This window comes from Chionomys nivalis, chromosome 9 (genome assembly GCF_950005125.1).
Source record: "Chionomys nivalis chromosome 9, mChiNiv1.1, whole genome shotgun sequence".
Lineage (NCBI taxonomy): Eukaryota > Metazoa > Chordata > Mammalia > Rodentia > Cricetidae > Chionomys > Chionomys nivalis.
Genome location: NC_080094.1, coordinates 47,682,969 through 47,700,145, shown reverse-complemented (window position 1 = coordinate 47,700,145; position 17,177 = coordinate 47,682,969). Strand labels below are relative to the sequence as shown.

Genomic DNA, 17,177 nt, shown 5'->3' with positions numbered 1-17,177 from the left:
AGCTCTTCTGCTAGCCAGTAGTCTTAGTTTGAGATTGTCTGTGTCCGGGTGTTTGTCACTGTGGCAGCTAAGGTGAGAAGCAGAAAAGAGGACAGACACATCTAACAGGCCCATTCCAAATGGTCGTTCCTCTAGTGTTCCTGGAGTTTGGGTGATCCTGCTTTCAATACACAGGTGGTTTCACTCCAAAGCCATTGTTATGACCCCAGAGCTCACGTAGAGTGATAGAAAGACAGGGTCTGTATGACGCAGAACCTGTCCCACATCTGTATTGAGATGGAGTTGTCTCCGTAGGAAGGCGATGAAGATGTGTATGGGGAAGTCCGCGAAGAAGCTTCTGATGACGACATGGAAGGGGATGAAGCTGTTGTGCGTTGTACCCTCTCGGCTAATGTAAGTACAGACTCTGTCCTGCTGTGGCCGGCTTATTTCTGGATGTAGCACTTCCTCCTACTGAAATACTCACTGGGCCGTGGTTGTTTTTGTTTTTTTTTTTTTGGTGGGGTTGAGGGGCGCGGAGGGGGGTACTGGAGACTAAACCCAGGGCTTTGGGCATGCTGGGCTCTGCCACTGACTGATTCTCATTTTTCTCATCTTTTTGAGTTGTTTAGAGTTTTATTGAGACAGGAGCTTTCTCTGCAGCCCAGGCTAGCTTCAAACTTTTAATATGTCTTGCTCTCAAGTTCTGGGATTATGGGCATGCCTGTGTCTGTTTTCCAGACTTCCTTTTGATGGATAATTTGATTTTTAAAAATTTGATATGTAAATACCACTGCAGTGACAACACTATTCGAGTATCTTTGTTTGTTGTCTTAGCAGTTAAACTTACTGATTTATGCATAGTGAGTGCTAAAGAAACTTTTTTTTTTTTTTTTTTTTTTTTTTTTTTTTTTTGAGAAAGAGCCTGAGTTGCTCAGGCTGGACTTAACACTTACTGTATAGTCCATGCAGGCTTGTACTACTAGCCTGTGTGTGTGCGGTGTGTTTTCTGAGGTAGAACCTGATGGACAGCTCAAGCTGATCTGGAATTTAAAATTTTCTGCATCAGCCTCCTTAGTGCTGGGATTACAGATGTTCCACCAAGCCTAGTTTGAGCCTTAAACAGTTAGCATTTTGATTTTTTTTTTTCAGAATTTTAGTCAGTTGTTACTCTTCCCAAAGATGTGGCCTAATGAAATCTTATTATGGTGTGATCCTGAATTCAGTGTTATAGAGCTGTTTCCTTCTGGAAAGGCCTTAGAAGGCAATTGTAGGTAGCTTTGTTGCAGCGTTCTGAAGAGCCCTAGTGAGCCGAGTGCCTGCTCTCCTCCTTAGCTTGTAGCCTCCGGAGAACTGATGAGTTCAAAGAAGAAGGATTTGCACCCTCGGGATATCGATGCGTTCTGGCTGCAGCGACAGCTCAGTCGTTTCTATGATGATGCCATTGTGTCGCAGAAGAAGGCAGATGAGGTGCTGGAGATTTTGAAGGTATGGCCTAGATGATATTTCTATTTCATGTGTCTTGTCAGGAAGGAACAGTGTTTGTTCAGGGATACCAATGCAAGGACAGTGTTTGAAGAAGCAGATGGCTCTATTCTGACTGTTGGTGTTATTTGCTCTCTCTAGACAGCAAGTGATGACCGAGAATGTGAGAACCAACTCGTTCTGCTCCTTGGTTTCAACACTTTTGACTTCATTAAAGTGCTGCGGCAGCACAGGATGATGAGTGAGTAGACCGTGCTCTGCTCTTGCTTGCTTGGAGTGTGTGTGTGTGTGTCTGCATTCAGTTGTGGCCAGATAGTGTGTGTGTGTCTGCATTCAATTGTGGCCAGATTGTGTGTGTGTGTGTGTGTGTCTGCATTCAGTTGTGGCCAGATTGTGTGTGTGTGCCTGCATTCAGTTGTGGCCAGATAGTGTGTGTGTGTGTGTGTCTGCATTCAATTGTGACCAGATAGTGTGTGTGTGTGTGTGTGTGTCTGTGTCTGCATTCAGTTGTGGCCAGATTGGTGTGTGTGTGTGTCTGCCTGTCTGTCTGCATGCAGTTGTGGTTGGATAGTGTGTGTCGTGTGTGTGTGTTTTCATCTGCATGTTCAATTGTGAATGAATTGTGTTGCTTCTTTGGCTTCAGCATTTAATTATCTTCTTTATATTTAGAAATAAAAGTTGATTTTTTTTCATTTTCTCTTTTACACTTCCTCTCTGTGCCTGTTGTGTTTGGCAGTTTTATACTGTACCTTGTTGGCCAGTGCTCAGAGTGAAGCTGAAAAGGAAAGGATCATGGGAAAGATGGAAGCCGACCCAGAGCTTTCTAAGTTCCTCTATCAGCTCCATGAGACTGAGAAGGAAGACCTGATCAGAGTGAGGGCTGGTTTGTTTTCTTTCTCCTTCCTCTTTCAGTGTCTGAGGTAATAAAGCATATCTTTGGGTTCTCTGGAGCTTGTCAGGGTGCAAAGTAGAGTCAGCACACTCATTGCTATGGTTGTGGCACTGTCTTCACCTAGCACCATGGGGGCCTGTTTATTACCATCCAGGAACGGAGCATGTTTGCCTCATAGAGAGCACCATACTTCAGGCTTTAGGTGTAGCCTCGGCCGTTAGTTGTAGGCTGTCTACTACTGACATCCTGGTCAGAACATTGCACCTTCATTGTGTTTGTTCCTTTTTTTTTTTTTTTTTTTTTTTTTTTTGGTATTTGTTCGTTTGTTTTTTGCAGTTTCTTTCAGGTTTCAAAATAAAGTGATATTTTGGGTCTGGGGACACATGAGTTAGCGCCTGTGAGTGAAACCCAACCCAGAAGAATTTAGAAGGGACAACAACCCAGGAGAGTGATAATCATTGTGCCTTTTCTGTTTCCATGCTTCAGGAAGAAAGGTCCCGGAGAGAGAGAGTCCGTCAGTCCCGAATGGACACAGATCTGGAGACCATGGATTTGGACCAGGGTGGAGAGGTGAGTGCCCGGCTGATCCCAGGCTGTGGTGGGTGGAAAGCTCACCTGCTCAGCCTGTTACTGTTTTACCTGTTCGCAGGCTCTGGCTCCACGGCAGGTTCTGGATTTGGAGGACCTTGTTTTTACACAAGGAAGCCACTTCATGGCCAACAAACGCTGCCAACTCCCTGATGGGTCCTTCCGACGCCAGCGGAAGGGCTATGAAGAGGTGCACGTGCCAGCCTTAAAGCCTAAGCCCTTCGGCTCAGAAGAAGTGAGTGAATTGCTTTTCTCAACTCTCTGTCTTTCTCTTTTCCAGTTTGGCTTTTAGCCATTGACTAAGATGTCAGCTGTCTCGAGGATACTTTATTTTAGAGGTGGAAACTGTTCCAGTGTTTTCCCGTTCTGAGACGAGGAAGCATTAGTGATCTCTCTGTACAGGTTTATAATAGAGAATTATGAACAGTGCTTGCCAGAGAATGAAATTATGGGGAATCATGTCATGATATCATGGTAATCTTATAAGAAATCTTACAAGAATGAACAGCCTGCCTCTGGAACATTCCTTCTAGCAACTGCTTCCTGTGGAGAAGCTGCCAAAGTATGCCCAGGCGGGATTTGAGGGCTTCAAAACACTGAACCGGATCCAGAGTAAACTCTACCGTGCTGCCCTGGAGACAGATGAGAATCTGCTGCTGTGTGCTCCTACTGTAAGCATTGCCCGCCTCCTTTTTCTGTCCTGAAATGTTTTGGTGGCAAGTTGAATCTTAATCTTTACACCAGGCTTTTCTTTATGGTTTTTTTGAGACATGGTCTTACTATGTAACCCTGGCTGTCCTAGAACTCATTGTGTAGACCAGGCTACCCTTAAACTCACAGAGATCTGCCTGTCTGTGTCTCTGCCTCTGACTCCCAAGTGCTGGGATTAAAGGGGTGGCATAACCATGCCTGGCTATTCTCTATTCTGTTATGGAAGACATGGGCAATCCAGAGGTCAATTCTTTCTCTGTTTTGGTTCTAGCCCATGGAAGTCAGGGCAGTAGCCATAGCAGATGAATAAACTTCGTCTCTGACCTGCCTCTAGGGTGCTGGGAAGACCAATGTGGCCCTGATGTGTATGCTCCGGGAGATAGGGAAACACATCAACATGGATGGCACTATCAATGTGGATGACTTCAAGATTATCTACATAGCTCCCATGCGGTCCTTGGTGCAGGAGATGGTGGGCAGTTTTGGAAAGGTACGTCATAGCTTCTCTAGAAGATAGTAGCTGCAGCTGTCCATATCGGGAGGGGGAGGGTCTCTGTATCACTGTTTTTTTTTTTTTTTCTTTTGGTTAGGGAATCTTTGGATTTTTTTTTTAACATTTTTACCATTCCCAAGGTAGAACTCAACCCATGTAATTTCTGAAACAAAAATGTCTTGGTCTCTCTTACACGGACTCCATCTTTCTTTGATCATCTCCATAGTGGTTTTGGAGTGATGCATCTTGAAGTATTTCTGGCACATGAATATGTTTGATAGCTGTGGGCTGTCACTCCAGTTCCATTTTCCTACTTCGTGTAGGGCTCCTCGAGAGCCTTTGCCTCCTCCCCCCGAGTGGAACTGAACTTGTTTAATATTTGTTCACCTTTCCTGATTCTTTGGATACTTACCTTCTACTGGTCCCCAGCCCTTCAGGCACCATCTAGCAGACTTCTGCACACAGTAGGCAAACTCCCTGCCCCTGAGCTGACCTTGCAGCCCATCACGAGTTTGTTGCTGGTGTCTGTTCTTCCAGCGCCTGGCCACATATGGCATTACTGTTGCTGAGCTGACTGGAGACCACCAGCTGTGCAAGGAAGAGATCAGTGCCACACAGATCATTGTCTGCACCCCTGAGAAGTGGGACATCATCACACGCAAAGGCGGGGAGCGCACCTATACTCAGCTGGTCCGCCTCATTGTCTTGGTGAGTGGAAAGTGAAGGGAAGGAGAGATCACCTATGTCAGGGAACCTGGTCAGGCTGGGTGAACCTGGGAGAACAGGGCCTAAAAATGAGACGGACTAAAGCCAACTTTATTCACAACATCAGACAGTTTATCTGAGAGTTAAGAAGATCACATGACTAAGGTGTTCAATCACCAGGATAAGCCACACGTGGCAAAAACATGTTTTTCCATAGAGGTATATAAATAAAAACAGCTGAAGTAAGCTTGCTTCTACCTGCTACACATGGGAGGAGCATGAAAACACATTCCAAGAACAATTCCATGTTTTTGAAGAAACTGAGGGCACTGGTGTCTTGTTTCCTTGGAGTTTTTTCACCAGCGACTCAGAATTCTCACATGACTCAATTATTGTATTGGACTGTGTTCCAACAGGGGAGGATTTGCTGTGTTTATCAGTTCTGTTCCTCAAGGCCTTTCTATGTGCACATTCCGTCATATGAGCCATTAAGAGCTTTACTTTGACCATTGACCCAGAATCTGCATGTCCCAGAAGCTTCCCTTCCAGTCAGTGCGTGATGTTTGCCTTATTTATTTATTTATTTATTTAGAGACAGGTCTCTCATGTTCTGGACTCACTCTATAGAATAATCTGAAATAATTTGAATCAAATGGAAACACAAAAATAATTTTTCCTCACAAAAACATTGAAATGCTTTATAAATAATCTATTGTCAGACAGAACAAGTAAGAAATTGGGACATTGCTTTCCATTTACATAGAAGGATCTATAGGAAATGAACTTTGAGCCAAGTGTTGATTTTTTTTTTAATTGCATTTTTTAAATTTTCTGTGATGTTATATAGTGTGTGTGTGTATATATACACGCGTGTAGGTTGGTCAAAATACAACTTGTGAGAGTCAGTTCTGTCCTTCCATCATGTATATTCTGGGAATCAAGTTCAAGCCATTAGGGTTGGTGGTAAGTGCCTTTACCCACTGAGCCAATTCACTGGCCTCTGAAGGTTGCTTCTTTATGGTGTCTAAGAAAGTAGTTCATGTTCTGAGTTCAGAGTGGGAGTTAGCAAATTGTGGCTACAAGTTTTTGTTTTATTGAACACAGTTGTGTAGATTGGTTTATGTACTGCTTCTAGCTCCTCTTGTCCTGCGTGTTGCTTTGGCAGAATTGAGTATTGTAACAAGAGTTGCATGGCTCACAAGCCTGTGGTACTGCATGTGTGGTACTGGATGTCCAGCCCTTGAAGAAAAGTTTGCTGACCTCCTTTAGAGCTTCGCTCCTCCATGCTTCTACAGCAGCCCACATAACTGCTTCCTAGGAGTGCCGAACCCCTGGCCTGCCCATGCCTTTGAATTCCATTTTCATTTCCATAAAACCTTCAGGTCTTCAGTGCTTACAGTATCTGAGAAGCACTGTTCTTGGCAATGGGAGCTTTATTGTAAATAAAGCCTGATAGTTTTTGTTCTTGTTCTTTTTTTTTTTTTTTTTTTTTTTGGTTTTTCGAGACAGGGTTTCTCTGTGGTTTTGGAGCCTGTCCTGGAACTAGCTCTTGTAGACCAGGCTGGTCTCGAACTCACAGAGATCCGCCTGCCTCTGCCTCCTGAGTGCTGGGATTAAAGGCGTGCGCCACCACCGCCCGGCTTTGTTCTTGTTCTTGATGAAGAGTCCTGTCCAAAAGTGAAGACCTGTTTGATACAACCTGGTTAGAACCATCATATATGTGTAAGATTTATGGTAAAGTTGAGGACTCACTCACAAGTGCCTAAGCAGTCTATACTCAATGCTAATTCCTACTAAAAGCTGTGTTAGTTCTTTAGGACTCTGGCTTGAACTTCTGTTTTTATCTTCACTAGGTATCTTAGGCTATATACTTCTATAACAGACTAATCTCAAGGGAGGATGCTATATCTCTGCTCTAGCTTTCTGTTTCGCTTCCTTAGGATGAGATCCATCTTCTACATGATGACAGAGGTCCTGTCTTAGAAGCTTTGGTGGCCAGGGCCATCCGAAACATTGAGATGACCCAAGAAGATGTCCGACTCATTGGTCTTAGTGCTACCCTCCCCAACTATGAAGATGTGGCTACCTTTCTGCGTGTTGACCCTGCCAAGGGCCTCTTCTACTTTGACAACAGGTAGAAGAGACAGTCTTCCTGTCCCCTTCCTGTCTCTAAGGAGCATACTAAATGAGTTTTAGGGGTCCTGTGTGTATTCTAAAAAGCATTGTTGCTTCTAGATCAATGGAAAGTTAACTTCTTTCCTCACAGTATTCTCTGCTGGAAATGTCATTTGTCTAACTGTTGAACTTTTAGCTTCCGCCCAGTGCCTCTGGAACAGACATATGTGGGCATCACAGAGAAAAAAGCTATCAAGCGTTTCCAGATCATGAATGAAATAGTCTATGAGAAAATCATGGAACATGCTGGAAAAAATCAGGTCTGTTGATGGTTCTTGAACTTTTTCTGTTTTTGACATAAGCAAAGTTGACAGGGTAATAGCATGAATCACCAATTGTCATAAATGACATGAATTATTACTGCAAAACTTGCCTTCAAATATGGTCAGGAGCTAGCAGAGTTGGTACAATCCTCTAATACCACAACCTAGGAGGCTGGGGCAGAAAGACTTCAAGCTAGCTGAAGACCAGCTTGGGTTATACAGAGACCCTCCCCTCCAAAACAAAAGAAAATAAAAGAAAATCAAAGGAACAGTTGGGGACTGGGGTAGAACACAGTGGTAGAGCATAGACATAGCATGTGCGAACCCTGGGGGTTCAATTTCTATTACTGCATAAATAAGAGATGGAATACTGTGAATAATTCTGCACTCAGAAATTGGCCACCTTCTGGGCTGGAGAGATGACTGGCTGCTCTTGCAAAGTACCCAGGTTCAGGTCTTATCACCCACATGGAGGCTCTGAGCAGTCTGGAAACTCCAGTTCCAGGGGATCTGACTTTCTCTTCTAGCCTTTGTGTACATCAGGCACTTACATGGTGCACTTACATACATCCATACAAAACATTCATATACATAAAATAAAAATAAATAAACTGGTAACTTAGAAGAAATGGATCATTTCCTGAAAACAGCTATTACTGTAGCCTAGATGAAATACCATCTGAATAGTACTGTGGTCATTAATGATAGTTTTATAATTAATATTCCTCTCCTTTAAGGTAGTGGAACTAGAAAAATTAGTCTGTCTATAAGATAGTAAAAATAAAGCTGCAAATTAAAATCTAGTGAAAGCAGCTGGACAGTGGTGGTGCACACCTTTAATCTCAGGACTCTGGAGGCTGAGGCGGAGGATCTCTGTGAGTTCGAGGCCAGTCTGATCTACAGTGTGAGTTCCAGGACAGCCAGAACTAAACAGTGAAATTTTGACTTGAAAAACTGAAGAAAAAAACAAAAGAAATCTAGTGAAAGCAGGCCAGTGAAATGGCTCTGCAGCAGACAGTGCTTGCCTCTAAGAATGGTGACCTGAGTTTGATCCCAGAGCCCACTGGGTAGAAGATAACTCCTCTGACCTCTACAGGTGTGCTGTGGCATGCATGCGTGTCTCTCTCTCACACACACACAATAAACAATTAAACGAAAAAAACCCAACAAACTGTGGGGCATGATGGTGCATGCCTTTAATACCAACTCTTTGAGTTCAAGGCCAGCTAGGGGTACATAGTGAAATCCTGTCTCAAAACACTAATGAACGCACATTGTATTTAGAAGTTGAACAAAGGTTAGTAGGTTTAATACGGCAAGATGTAAGAGATTATGCATTTCTTTTTCTGATAAAAAACACAGGAATTTATATGACAAGACTTCAGAACACTAAATCTTAGGACTGTGTTTCTTATAATATGGTACTAGTTTCAAACTTACTTCCTAAACATATTTATAAATAATTGTTTTGCTATTATATTTTTTAAAAATTCATTTTTATTTTATGTGCGTGGTGTTTTGCCAGCATGTATGTCTGTGTGAGGATGCCAGATTCCCTGGAACTAGAGTTACAGACAGTTGTAAGCTGCCTGTGGGTCCTCTGGAAGATCACCCAGTGTTCTTAACTGCTGAGCCACCTCTTCAGTCCCATAGTTTTACTATTATCTTGCAAACACATCTTTATTTGGCTTAGACTTGGTTTGGCTCTGAACATATCTTATTTAAGGTCTCTGAATCTTCACACACTGTATACTTAAATTTGCTGTTCAAGGTAGAATTCTAGGGTTAGTTTAGTTTCTCAGCTGAAGGCTGTATCACTGTCCTTGGTAGATTCCTTCCCCTTGAATTGTTCCGTTTTGTTTTTTGAGACAGTGTTTTGCAATGTATCCCTGGCTAGGCTTGAGCTCTCTGAGTAGTCAGACTAGCCTGGAACTTGGCACAGCCTCTAATGCAGGGATTATAGGTGGAGTCACCATACCCGCCTTCCCTTTGGGTACCGTCAGCTGTGTTAGACTTCTTTCCAAACTAGCATGGCTTCTAGTTATAGTGGAGCAGCCTCTGCTTCCTACAGCTAGTGCCCTGGTGCTATGAGAGTAGCTGCTGAAGGTCCATCCCTTAGCTATAGTCCGATTCTCCGTAGGTTCTGGTGTTTGTCCACTCTCGCAAAGAAACTGGGAAGACGGCCAGGGCAATTCGTGACATGTGCCTGGAGAAGGACACCTTGGGTCTGTTTCTTCGAGAAGGTTCTGCCTCCACTGAAGTCCTTCGTACAGAAGCAGAACAGTGCAAGGTAAGAAAGGGCCATTTACTTCTTGGGGCTTGTGCCTGGTGACTGGTTCCATATTGCTGGGTCGATTGCTTTGGGACTATGCACCAAGTGCTGCTGTTTCTAGTAGGTTTAAAAGTAGTTGGGGACCAGGGAGATGACTCAGATAAAGATGCCTGTGCCAAGCCTAATGGCCTGAGTGCAATCTCAGAGACTCACATAGTGAAGGTTGTTCTCTAACCTCCACATGCATGCCACACACAGGCACACATACAAACCTAAGTACATAGATTTTTGTAAAAAGCCACAATATGTGATTATGGGGACTCCTGTGGAAAGGTTTCCTTTGGCCCTGGAGGAGTTCCACAGGGAGGCTTCCTCATTTCAATGGTCTTTTTCTGTTTACAGAACTTGGAGCTGAAGGATCTGTTGCCTTATGGCTTTGCTATTCACCATGCAGGCATGACCAGAGTTGACCGAACACTGGTAGAAGATCTTTTTGCTGACAAACATATTCAGGTGAGGAGGGGTAAAACTCGGAAGAGCAGGTGATGTAGACTTTAGAGCATCTGAAATGTCAATAGCTCTGCCCTTAGTAGGATTCTTAGACTTTTTTCTTTTTTTTAACATTCATTTATGTGTGTGTGTATGTTTTTCATGAATTTATATACACCACATGCAGGTGCTCTCAGAGGCCAGAAGTGGACACTAGATCCCCTGGAACCTGGAGTTAGACATTGTGATCAGGTGTGGGTTCTGGGACCTGAAACCCAGTCCTCTGCAAGAGTAGTCCATGCACCAACCACTAAGCCACTCTCCATCCCTAGACTTTTTGATATCTGGACCAGCTAGCCCAGTCTGGAAGGTTGTGGTAGTTATGCTGTCTCTCCCAACACCTCATACACTGCATGAGGGAAGATGGCCAGATGGGTGCTTTTTAGAACTCTGCAATGTAATTCACAGGGTCAGGATCACAGGATTTTTTTTTTTTTTTAACACAAGACAGGGTTTCTCTGTAGCTTTGGAGCCTGTCCTGGAACTAGCTCTTGTAGACCAGACTGACTTCAAACTCAAGAGATCTGCCTGCTTCTGCCTCCCAAGTGCTGGGATTAAAGTTGTGTGCCACCACCGCCCGGCTAGGACCATACTCTTTCCCTCCTGAGATGATGATTTCCAGTATCTTGCAACTAAGTTGTTTATATAGGTTTAAGCTTCTGACCTATACGTGTCTCTGGAACCTTGGTGTATTCTTAAGTATATAAGGAACTGAAGCAACTCTTTTTTTGCTCCAGTGTCACATTGGGCCCCGAGTCATATATCCACTCCTACCCCCAGCTAAGTTCAGAAGCCAGACAAGCCAGGCATGTGACCCTGTTTTCCTCATTGCCCTCCTTTGCCTCTTTAGGTTTTAGTTTCCACAGCAACTCTGGCTTGGGGTGTAAATCTCCCTGCACATACAGTCATCATCAAAGGCACCCAGGTGTACAGTCCAGAGAAGGGGCGTTGGACAGAGCTGGGAGCACTGGACATTCTGCAGGTACTGAGCCTCTGAGGGTGATTCCCAATGGGATCAACATCCTGGCCTGGAGCACAAGGATGTTGGAAAGATGGCAGATCAAGGCCAAGTTCTAAGTGTGTAGACTCCTGTCCAAAGCTCTGCTATAACATTTTCTTTTATTGCTTCTGACTTAGATGCTGGGCCGGGCTGGACGCCCTCAGTATGACACCAAGGGTGAAGGTATACTCATCACATCTCACGGAGAGCTACAGTACTACCTCTCCCTCCTCAACCAGCAGCTTCCTATTGAGAGCCAGATGGTATCAAAGCTGCCTGATATGCTCAATGCGGAAATTGTGCTGGGGAACGTCCAGAATGCAAAGGTAGGGCTGGCTTTGTCCTTGGGGCTTTACACTTTTCCTTAATGCCTTAAGAGACTTGGAGTGGTGTGCCCCTCCTGTGAGGATATTGAGGGCCAGCAACAGTGTCTCAGATTCTGCACAACACTTCATTCAGGGCAAGCTTCTTGTGTAAGTGAATGCGTATTCGATCGATACACTAACCAGACCAGCTCAAAACAACAGATATAATTTAATAATTGAAAAATGTGGAAACTCACGCGACCGGAGTAAAAGGTCCGAAGTCCAAACGGGTCAGGCGAGCCCCGCACAGAGAGCCTGCGCACCTGTCTACCCCCATTTGTCTACCTGTCTCCAGGTGGCCATACCCAAGCCAGATGTGATTGGCTGAGCTTCCCCATCATTCTTGGGTTTGTGGCAGATAATTCCTTTTATGTTTAACATACTTCAAAAGATTATTTAAATTGAAATACTGAAGACATCCAGAAGATACTGTACTGTGTGTCCTTGTCCTTGAGAATTCATGTCCAAGCTATCTGTGGGACTTCTCTTTGGACACTAGCAGTTCTTTGTGCTAAACACCATGAACTGTCTTGCAGGATGCAGTGAACTGGCTGGGCTATGCCTACCTGTACATCCGAATGCTCCGGTCCCCGACCCTCTATGGCATCTCTCATGATGACCTCAAGGGAGATCCCTTGCTGGACCAGCGCCGACTAGATCTTGTTCACACTGCTGCCTTGATGCTGGATAAGAACAATCTGGTCAAGTATGATAAGAAGACAGGCAACTTTCAGGTGATTAGCATGTGATTTTTGAGACTGTTTTAGCAAAATTTAGGTCCTTTAATGTATGTAATGCCTAATTACCTTTTGTCTAGATTGGGGAATAGACTATACTCTTTGAGCTATGAACTTAACTTTCCAATTTATACTTTTAAGTGAGGCATTGGTTGCCCTGTGACTGGAGATGGTTGTGAGCCACCATGTGGGTGCTAGAAATTGAACCACAGGTGTTCTGAAAGAGCAGCCATCCCTCATCAACCATCTCTCCAACACTTAGACTTTAAAAATGGTAGCTGGTTCTCCAAGTTTGAGTTGCGGAAGGTCATTTGACCATCTCATTACATGAGCATCAGTTCTCCGTAGGGCAGTTTGTTGTGCCATCTTCTTTTTGTGTCCGAGGCGCTTGATTTGGCAGGCAAAGGTACCCCAAGGAGTTTATCCGCTTGTCATCTTAAGATGGTCACTTGATGTTAAAAGTTGCGGGCTGGGGCTGGAGAGATGGCTCAGAGGTTAAGAACACTGACTGTTCTTCCAGAGGTCCTGAGTTCAATTCCCAGCAACCACATGGTGGCTCACAGCCATCTATAATGAGATCTGGTGCCCTCTTCTGGCATACAAGCATACACGGAAGGAATGTTGTATACATAATAAATAAATCTTTAAAAAAAAAAAAAAGTTGCGGGCTGATCACTGGTCAGCCTTGCACTGAGTCTTCCTTCTTTCTAGGTGACAGAACTTGGCCGGATAGCTAGTCACTACTATATCACCAATGACACTGTGCAGACCTACAACCAGCTGCTAAAACCCACTCTGAGCGAGATTGAGCTTTTCCGAGTGTTCTCCTTGTCCTCAGAGTTCAAGAACATCACTGTGAGAGAGGTGAGCCGATGAGTGTTTTGGGACAGGAGTTGGGACTCCTGCCAGGCTGCTGGATAACTTCTTTCCTTCATCATTGCCCTGTGGATTTCCTATGACCTGTCCTTCCTCATGGCAGGAGGAGAAGCTGGAGCTGCAGAAGTTGCTGGAGAGGGTGCCCATCCCTGTAAAGGAGAGCATCGAAGAGCCCAGTGCTAAGGTAGGCATGCCTTTACTTTCAAACATGAACATTCAGTTTCCGAAAGATGAACTTTGAACTTGATTTCATACATGGTAATATATTGTAATTATATTGTATGAATACATACACGATTCTTTCTACTCCTAGGAGGGTATTTGGGGTTGACCTATCATGTGCTGGACTACTGGCTGTACCCCCACCCCCAATTTCCCTACTCTGCTTCCTTCTGACGTATGGTTTATATGGAATAATAGTTATTTAACATGTAAATCAAGAACATGGAAGATCCTTTTTGGCACATGTACCAGAGCAGAAAAGCAGATAATTGATTGGTCTTTGCTAGCTGTCTCTGCTTCTTTGCAGATCAATGTTCTTCTCCAAGCCTTCATCTCACAGCTGAAACTGGAGGGCTTTGCACTGATGGCTGACATGGTATACGTGACCCAGGTGAGGACAAAGTTGCTCTGAGTGATGAGCAGAGTCCAAATAATTCCAGTGCCTTCTCTGCTGTGTACCTTGAAGAAAGGAGGCCTGATGTTGCTGTTCCAGCAAGCCAGCTGCTTGCTGCCACTTGACTTTGCTGTGCTGATCTTGAGCTTGTGGGAAGGGCAGGCCTTACAAAGTGCTAAGAAGCTCTGTAGGTGCTTGTAGAGACAGGTCCACTGGGCATGTCCAAGAAAAACGGTCCCATTGTAGCTGTGGTGTGAAAAATGACAAAATATTTTATTAATTATTCTGTCTTAACCTGAAAGAGTGGGAGACAAAAACTTGTTTGTTTCGGAATTGGTATGAGTGATCGCATCAGATCTTGAGGTCATCAGGCTATGGTAGACAGGCCACAGAGGTTTCACGATGGGAACACTTGTCTTTTCTCAGTCGGCTGGCCGGTTGATGCGTGCAATCTTTGAAATTGTTCTGAACCGCGGTTGGGCACAGCTTACAGATAAGACCCTGAATCTCTGCAAGATGATCGACAAACGCATGTAAGGACTCAGTGAGCTAGAGGATGGTCATTGTGAATTTGGACCTCAGTGCACTTGATGTCCAGTTCTGGTGCTTGAGATGTGGCATAGACCTGGGTGAAAGTTGGGAAGTGGATTGGCCCTCTAGAATGTAGGGCTGGGAGGTTGGAGACCAAAGAAGACCTTTTCCTTTAATGGTAGGGTCTGTGTGGTTATTCTAGTGCTGGACACTGGTGACAGCAGTTTTTTCACAGCCTTACGGAAAGAGTGAACCAGCTTGTCTCTTTTCTGGATAGGTGGCAGTCCATGTGTCCTCTTCGTCAGTTCCGTAAGCTTCCTGAGGAAGTAGTGAAGAAGATCGAGAAGAAAAACTTCCCCTTTGAGCGGCTGTACGACTTGAATCATAATGAGATAGGTGTGTGAAGTTCTTGTCCTGTCTTGCAGCCCAGGCCTTTTTCTGTCAACCTACGCCCCAGGTCCTACACCCTGGGCACTGGTACTCTATGCTTGCATCCTGCTGTTGTACAAGCTCACTGTTAGACTTTGAACCGTTAGTACTGCATTGAGACTAAAGTGAGGAGCCTGTCCACTGGTGTGGAATCTGCTCCTTTCCCACAGTTGCCCTTTGGCCTTGATTGTAGCTTTGCTAGGCTGGCCAGCAACAGCTTTTATTTCTCATAGGTGAGCTTATACGAATGCCAAAGATGGGGAAGACCATCCACAAGTATGTCCATCTCTTCCCCAAGTTGGAGTTGTCGGTGCACCTGCAGCCTATTACACGCTCTACCCTGAAAGTAGAACTGACTATCACACCGGATTTCCAGTGGGATGAAAAGGCAAGGCTTTGTTGGTTAGAGGCTGCAGTTGGAGTTGCTTAGTCCCCTCATTGCCCATTCTTATTTCACTGGTGCTTGGGTTGGCAGGTCCATGGTTCCTCAGAGGCATTTTGGATTCTAGTGGAAGATGTGGACAGTGAGGTGATTCTGCACCATGAATATTTTCTACTGAAGGCCAAGTATGCCCAGGACGAGCACCTCATCACATTCTTCGTCCCAGTCTTCGAACCACTGCCCCCTCAATACTTCATCCGAGTGGTATCTGACCGCTGGCTCTGTGAGTGTCTTCTGAGTCCCCTAGGAACATACCTTCCAAGGATGGTAGTAGACTTCTTGTCTCTATCAAGAGAGTGGTACAGACACAGCCTCAGGTCTCTGGTGTTGATGAATGGGGCTGTGGAGGTCTGCTGGAGATTGTTCCTAGTGTCCCATTTCTTCCCTGACAGCTTGTGAGACCCAGCTGCCTGTCTCTTTCCGACACCTGATCCTACCGGAAAAGTACCCACCTCCAACTGAACTGTTGGACCTGCAGCCATTGCCTGTGTCTGCTCTAAGGAACAGTGCTTTTGAGAGCCTTTACCAAGATAAATTTCCTTTCTTCAATCCTATCCAGACTCAAGGTAGGTGTTTGAGTCTCAGATATTTGGTTTCCATGCATGCCTTTTTTTCCCTGCCCACTGACAGGGTTTCCCTGGCTGTCCTGGAACTCACTCTGTAGACCAGAGTGGCTTCTGTCTCATAGAGATCCCCCCTGCCTCTGCCTCCCAAGTGCTGGGATAAAAGGTGTGCGCCACCACCGCCCAGACCATGCATGCCTTTTAAGGTTACCTCATAATAAGTGTGTTGGGCAGCTGGCAGAGAACCAGGTACTTAGTGGCCTGGAGCTCAGTGGCCTGCCAGATGTTTTTCTTCCTAAAAGTCCTTGTTCACTGTTAGATTTGCTTTGCCGCTCTACATATCTCCCTAAGGAGGATCAGGAGAGTAAGGTCATTCTGTGATGTGTTGTCCTTACTCCTGCTCCAAGTGTTGAGCCAGAGTGTGGTGTTGATGAGACCTCACTTCATCATTAAAAATAATGACTGTGTTCACAGAGCAGGCACTAAGTACTTGGCTGAGCACAGGACCAGTGTTTCCTCCTCTGCCAATCCTTTGAAAGGGTTACTATTTACTGCTACAGTTAATTGTGCATCTCATGATGAGGGAACTGAGGCATAGGAAGGAGCCCTAATTAAACCAACTGGTAAATAGTTGAGCTTGGGTTTTTAGCGTAGTTTTGACCCCAGGGCCTGGCCTTACCTTCTGTATTTGAGTATTTCTAAAGAATGCGGGAAACTGCTGAAAGGCAGAGATAGGTGTCCTGGTTTTGTTTGTTTGTTTGCTTTATTCTGGTCATTGACAGGTAAAGATGCCAGATTTCTTGTTGTTGTTGTTGGTTTTTTTTTCCTCATAAATCTCCAGGAGATCTGAAGCTGATCTTGGACTTTTTCCTTCCCTGCTTTGCAGGAGAAATTATGTGAGACACAGCCAGCAGGGCCAGTGTTCCAGGCTTCTTTTTGTACTGCAGCTGATTGACTTTGCATCTCATGGTATTCATAATCTTGACGAATGATTTGTTTCATCCCCACTGGTGTTCACTCTATACCTTTGGTTTCCAGTTTTTAACACCGTGTACAACAGTGATGATAATGTGTTTGTGGGGGCCCCCACGGGCAGCGGGAAGACCATCTGTGCAGAGTTTGCCATCCTGCGGATGCTGCTGCAGAATTCTGAGGGACGCTGTGTCTATATTACCCCCATGGAGGCTCTGGCAGAGCAGGTGTGTAATATATTGTGGGACTGAATTTTCCAGAAGCCATTCCATCTGTGATTCCAGATAAAGGCTTTCTCATATCCGACAACTGCATGTCATTTCTTAAAGAAAGGCTTCCCTGCTAGCTTAAAAGCTGGTATAGACTGGGCAGTATCATGAATAGAGTATGGCGGGTGGTGCATGGTTGTCACTCCAGCTGCTTAGGGGGCTGAGGTGAGAGTTTCACTTGAACCCACAAGTTTAAGGTCAGCCTGTGCCCCATCTCATTTTCCTCCTATTAAGTGAGAGATGTCCATGCGACCTACTGTTATTA

The 17,177-nt window shown here is 44.8% G+C and overlaps 1 protein-coding gene across 1 annotated transcript in view; it reads left to right on the top strand.

Moving 5' to 3' along the window:
- The window catches only part of Snrnp200 (small nuclear ribonucleoprotein U5 subunit 200), a 31,749-nt gene that overhangs the window by 6,794 nt on the left and 7,778 nt on the right, over positions 1–17,177 (top strand). The window contains exons 6-30 of the mRNA XM_057780261.1: positions 295–393; positions 1,315–1,467; positions 1,606–1,705; positions 2,201–2,337; positions 2,843–2,926; positions 3,006–3,179; positions 3,478–3,615; positions 3,990–4,145; positions 4,686–4,856; positions 6,794–6,987; positions 7,165–7,288; positions 9,432–9,581; positions 9,966–10,076; positions 10,963–11,094; positions 11,250–11,438; positions 12,014–12,211; positions 12,926–13,078; positions 13,194–13,274; positions 13,620–13,703; positions 14,133–14,239; positions 14,515–14,633; positions 14,900–15,054; positions 15,142–15,331; positions 15,501–15,674; positions 16,710–16,870. Of these exons, the coding sequence (XP_057636244.1) occupies positions 295–393; positions 1,315–1,467; positions 1,606–1,705; positions 2,201–2,337; positions 2,843–2,926; positions 3,006–3,179; positions 3,478–3,615; positions 3,990–4,145; positions 4,686–4,856; positions 6,794–6,987; positions 7,165–7,288; positions 9,432–9,581; positions 9,966–10,076; positions 10,963–11,094; positions 11,250–11,438; positions 12,014–12,211; positions 12,926–13,078; positions 13,194–13,274; positions 13,620–13,703; positions 14,133–14,239; positions 14,515–14,633; positions 14,900–15,054; positions 15,142–15,331; positions 15,501–15,674; positions 16,710–16,870 (3,534 nt within the window). The remainder of the gene's footprint in view (positions 1–294; positions 394–1,314; positions 1,468–1,605; positions 1,706–2,200; positions 2,338–2,842; positions 2,927–3,005; positions 3,180–3,477; positions 3,616–3,989; positions 4,146–4,685; positions 4,857–6,793; positions 6,988–7,164; positions 7,289–9,431; positions 9,582–9,965; positions 10,077–10,962; positions 11,095–11,249; positions 11,439–12,013; positions 12,212–12,925; positions 13,079–13,193; positions 13,275–13,619; positions 13,704–14,132; positions 14,240–14,514; positions 14,634–14,899; positions 15,055–15,141; positions 15,332–15,500; positions 15,675–16,709; positions 16,871–17,177) is intronic.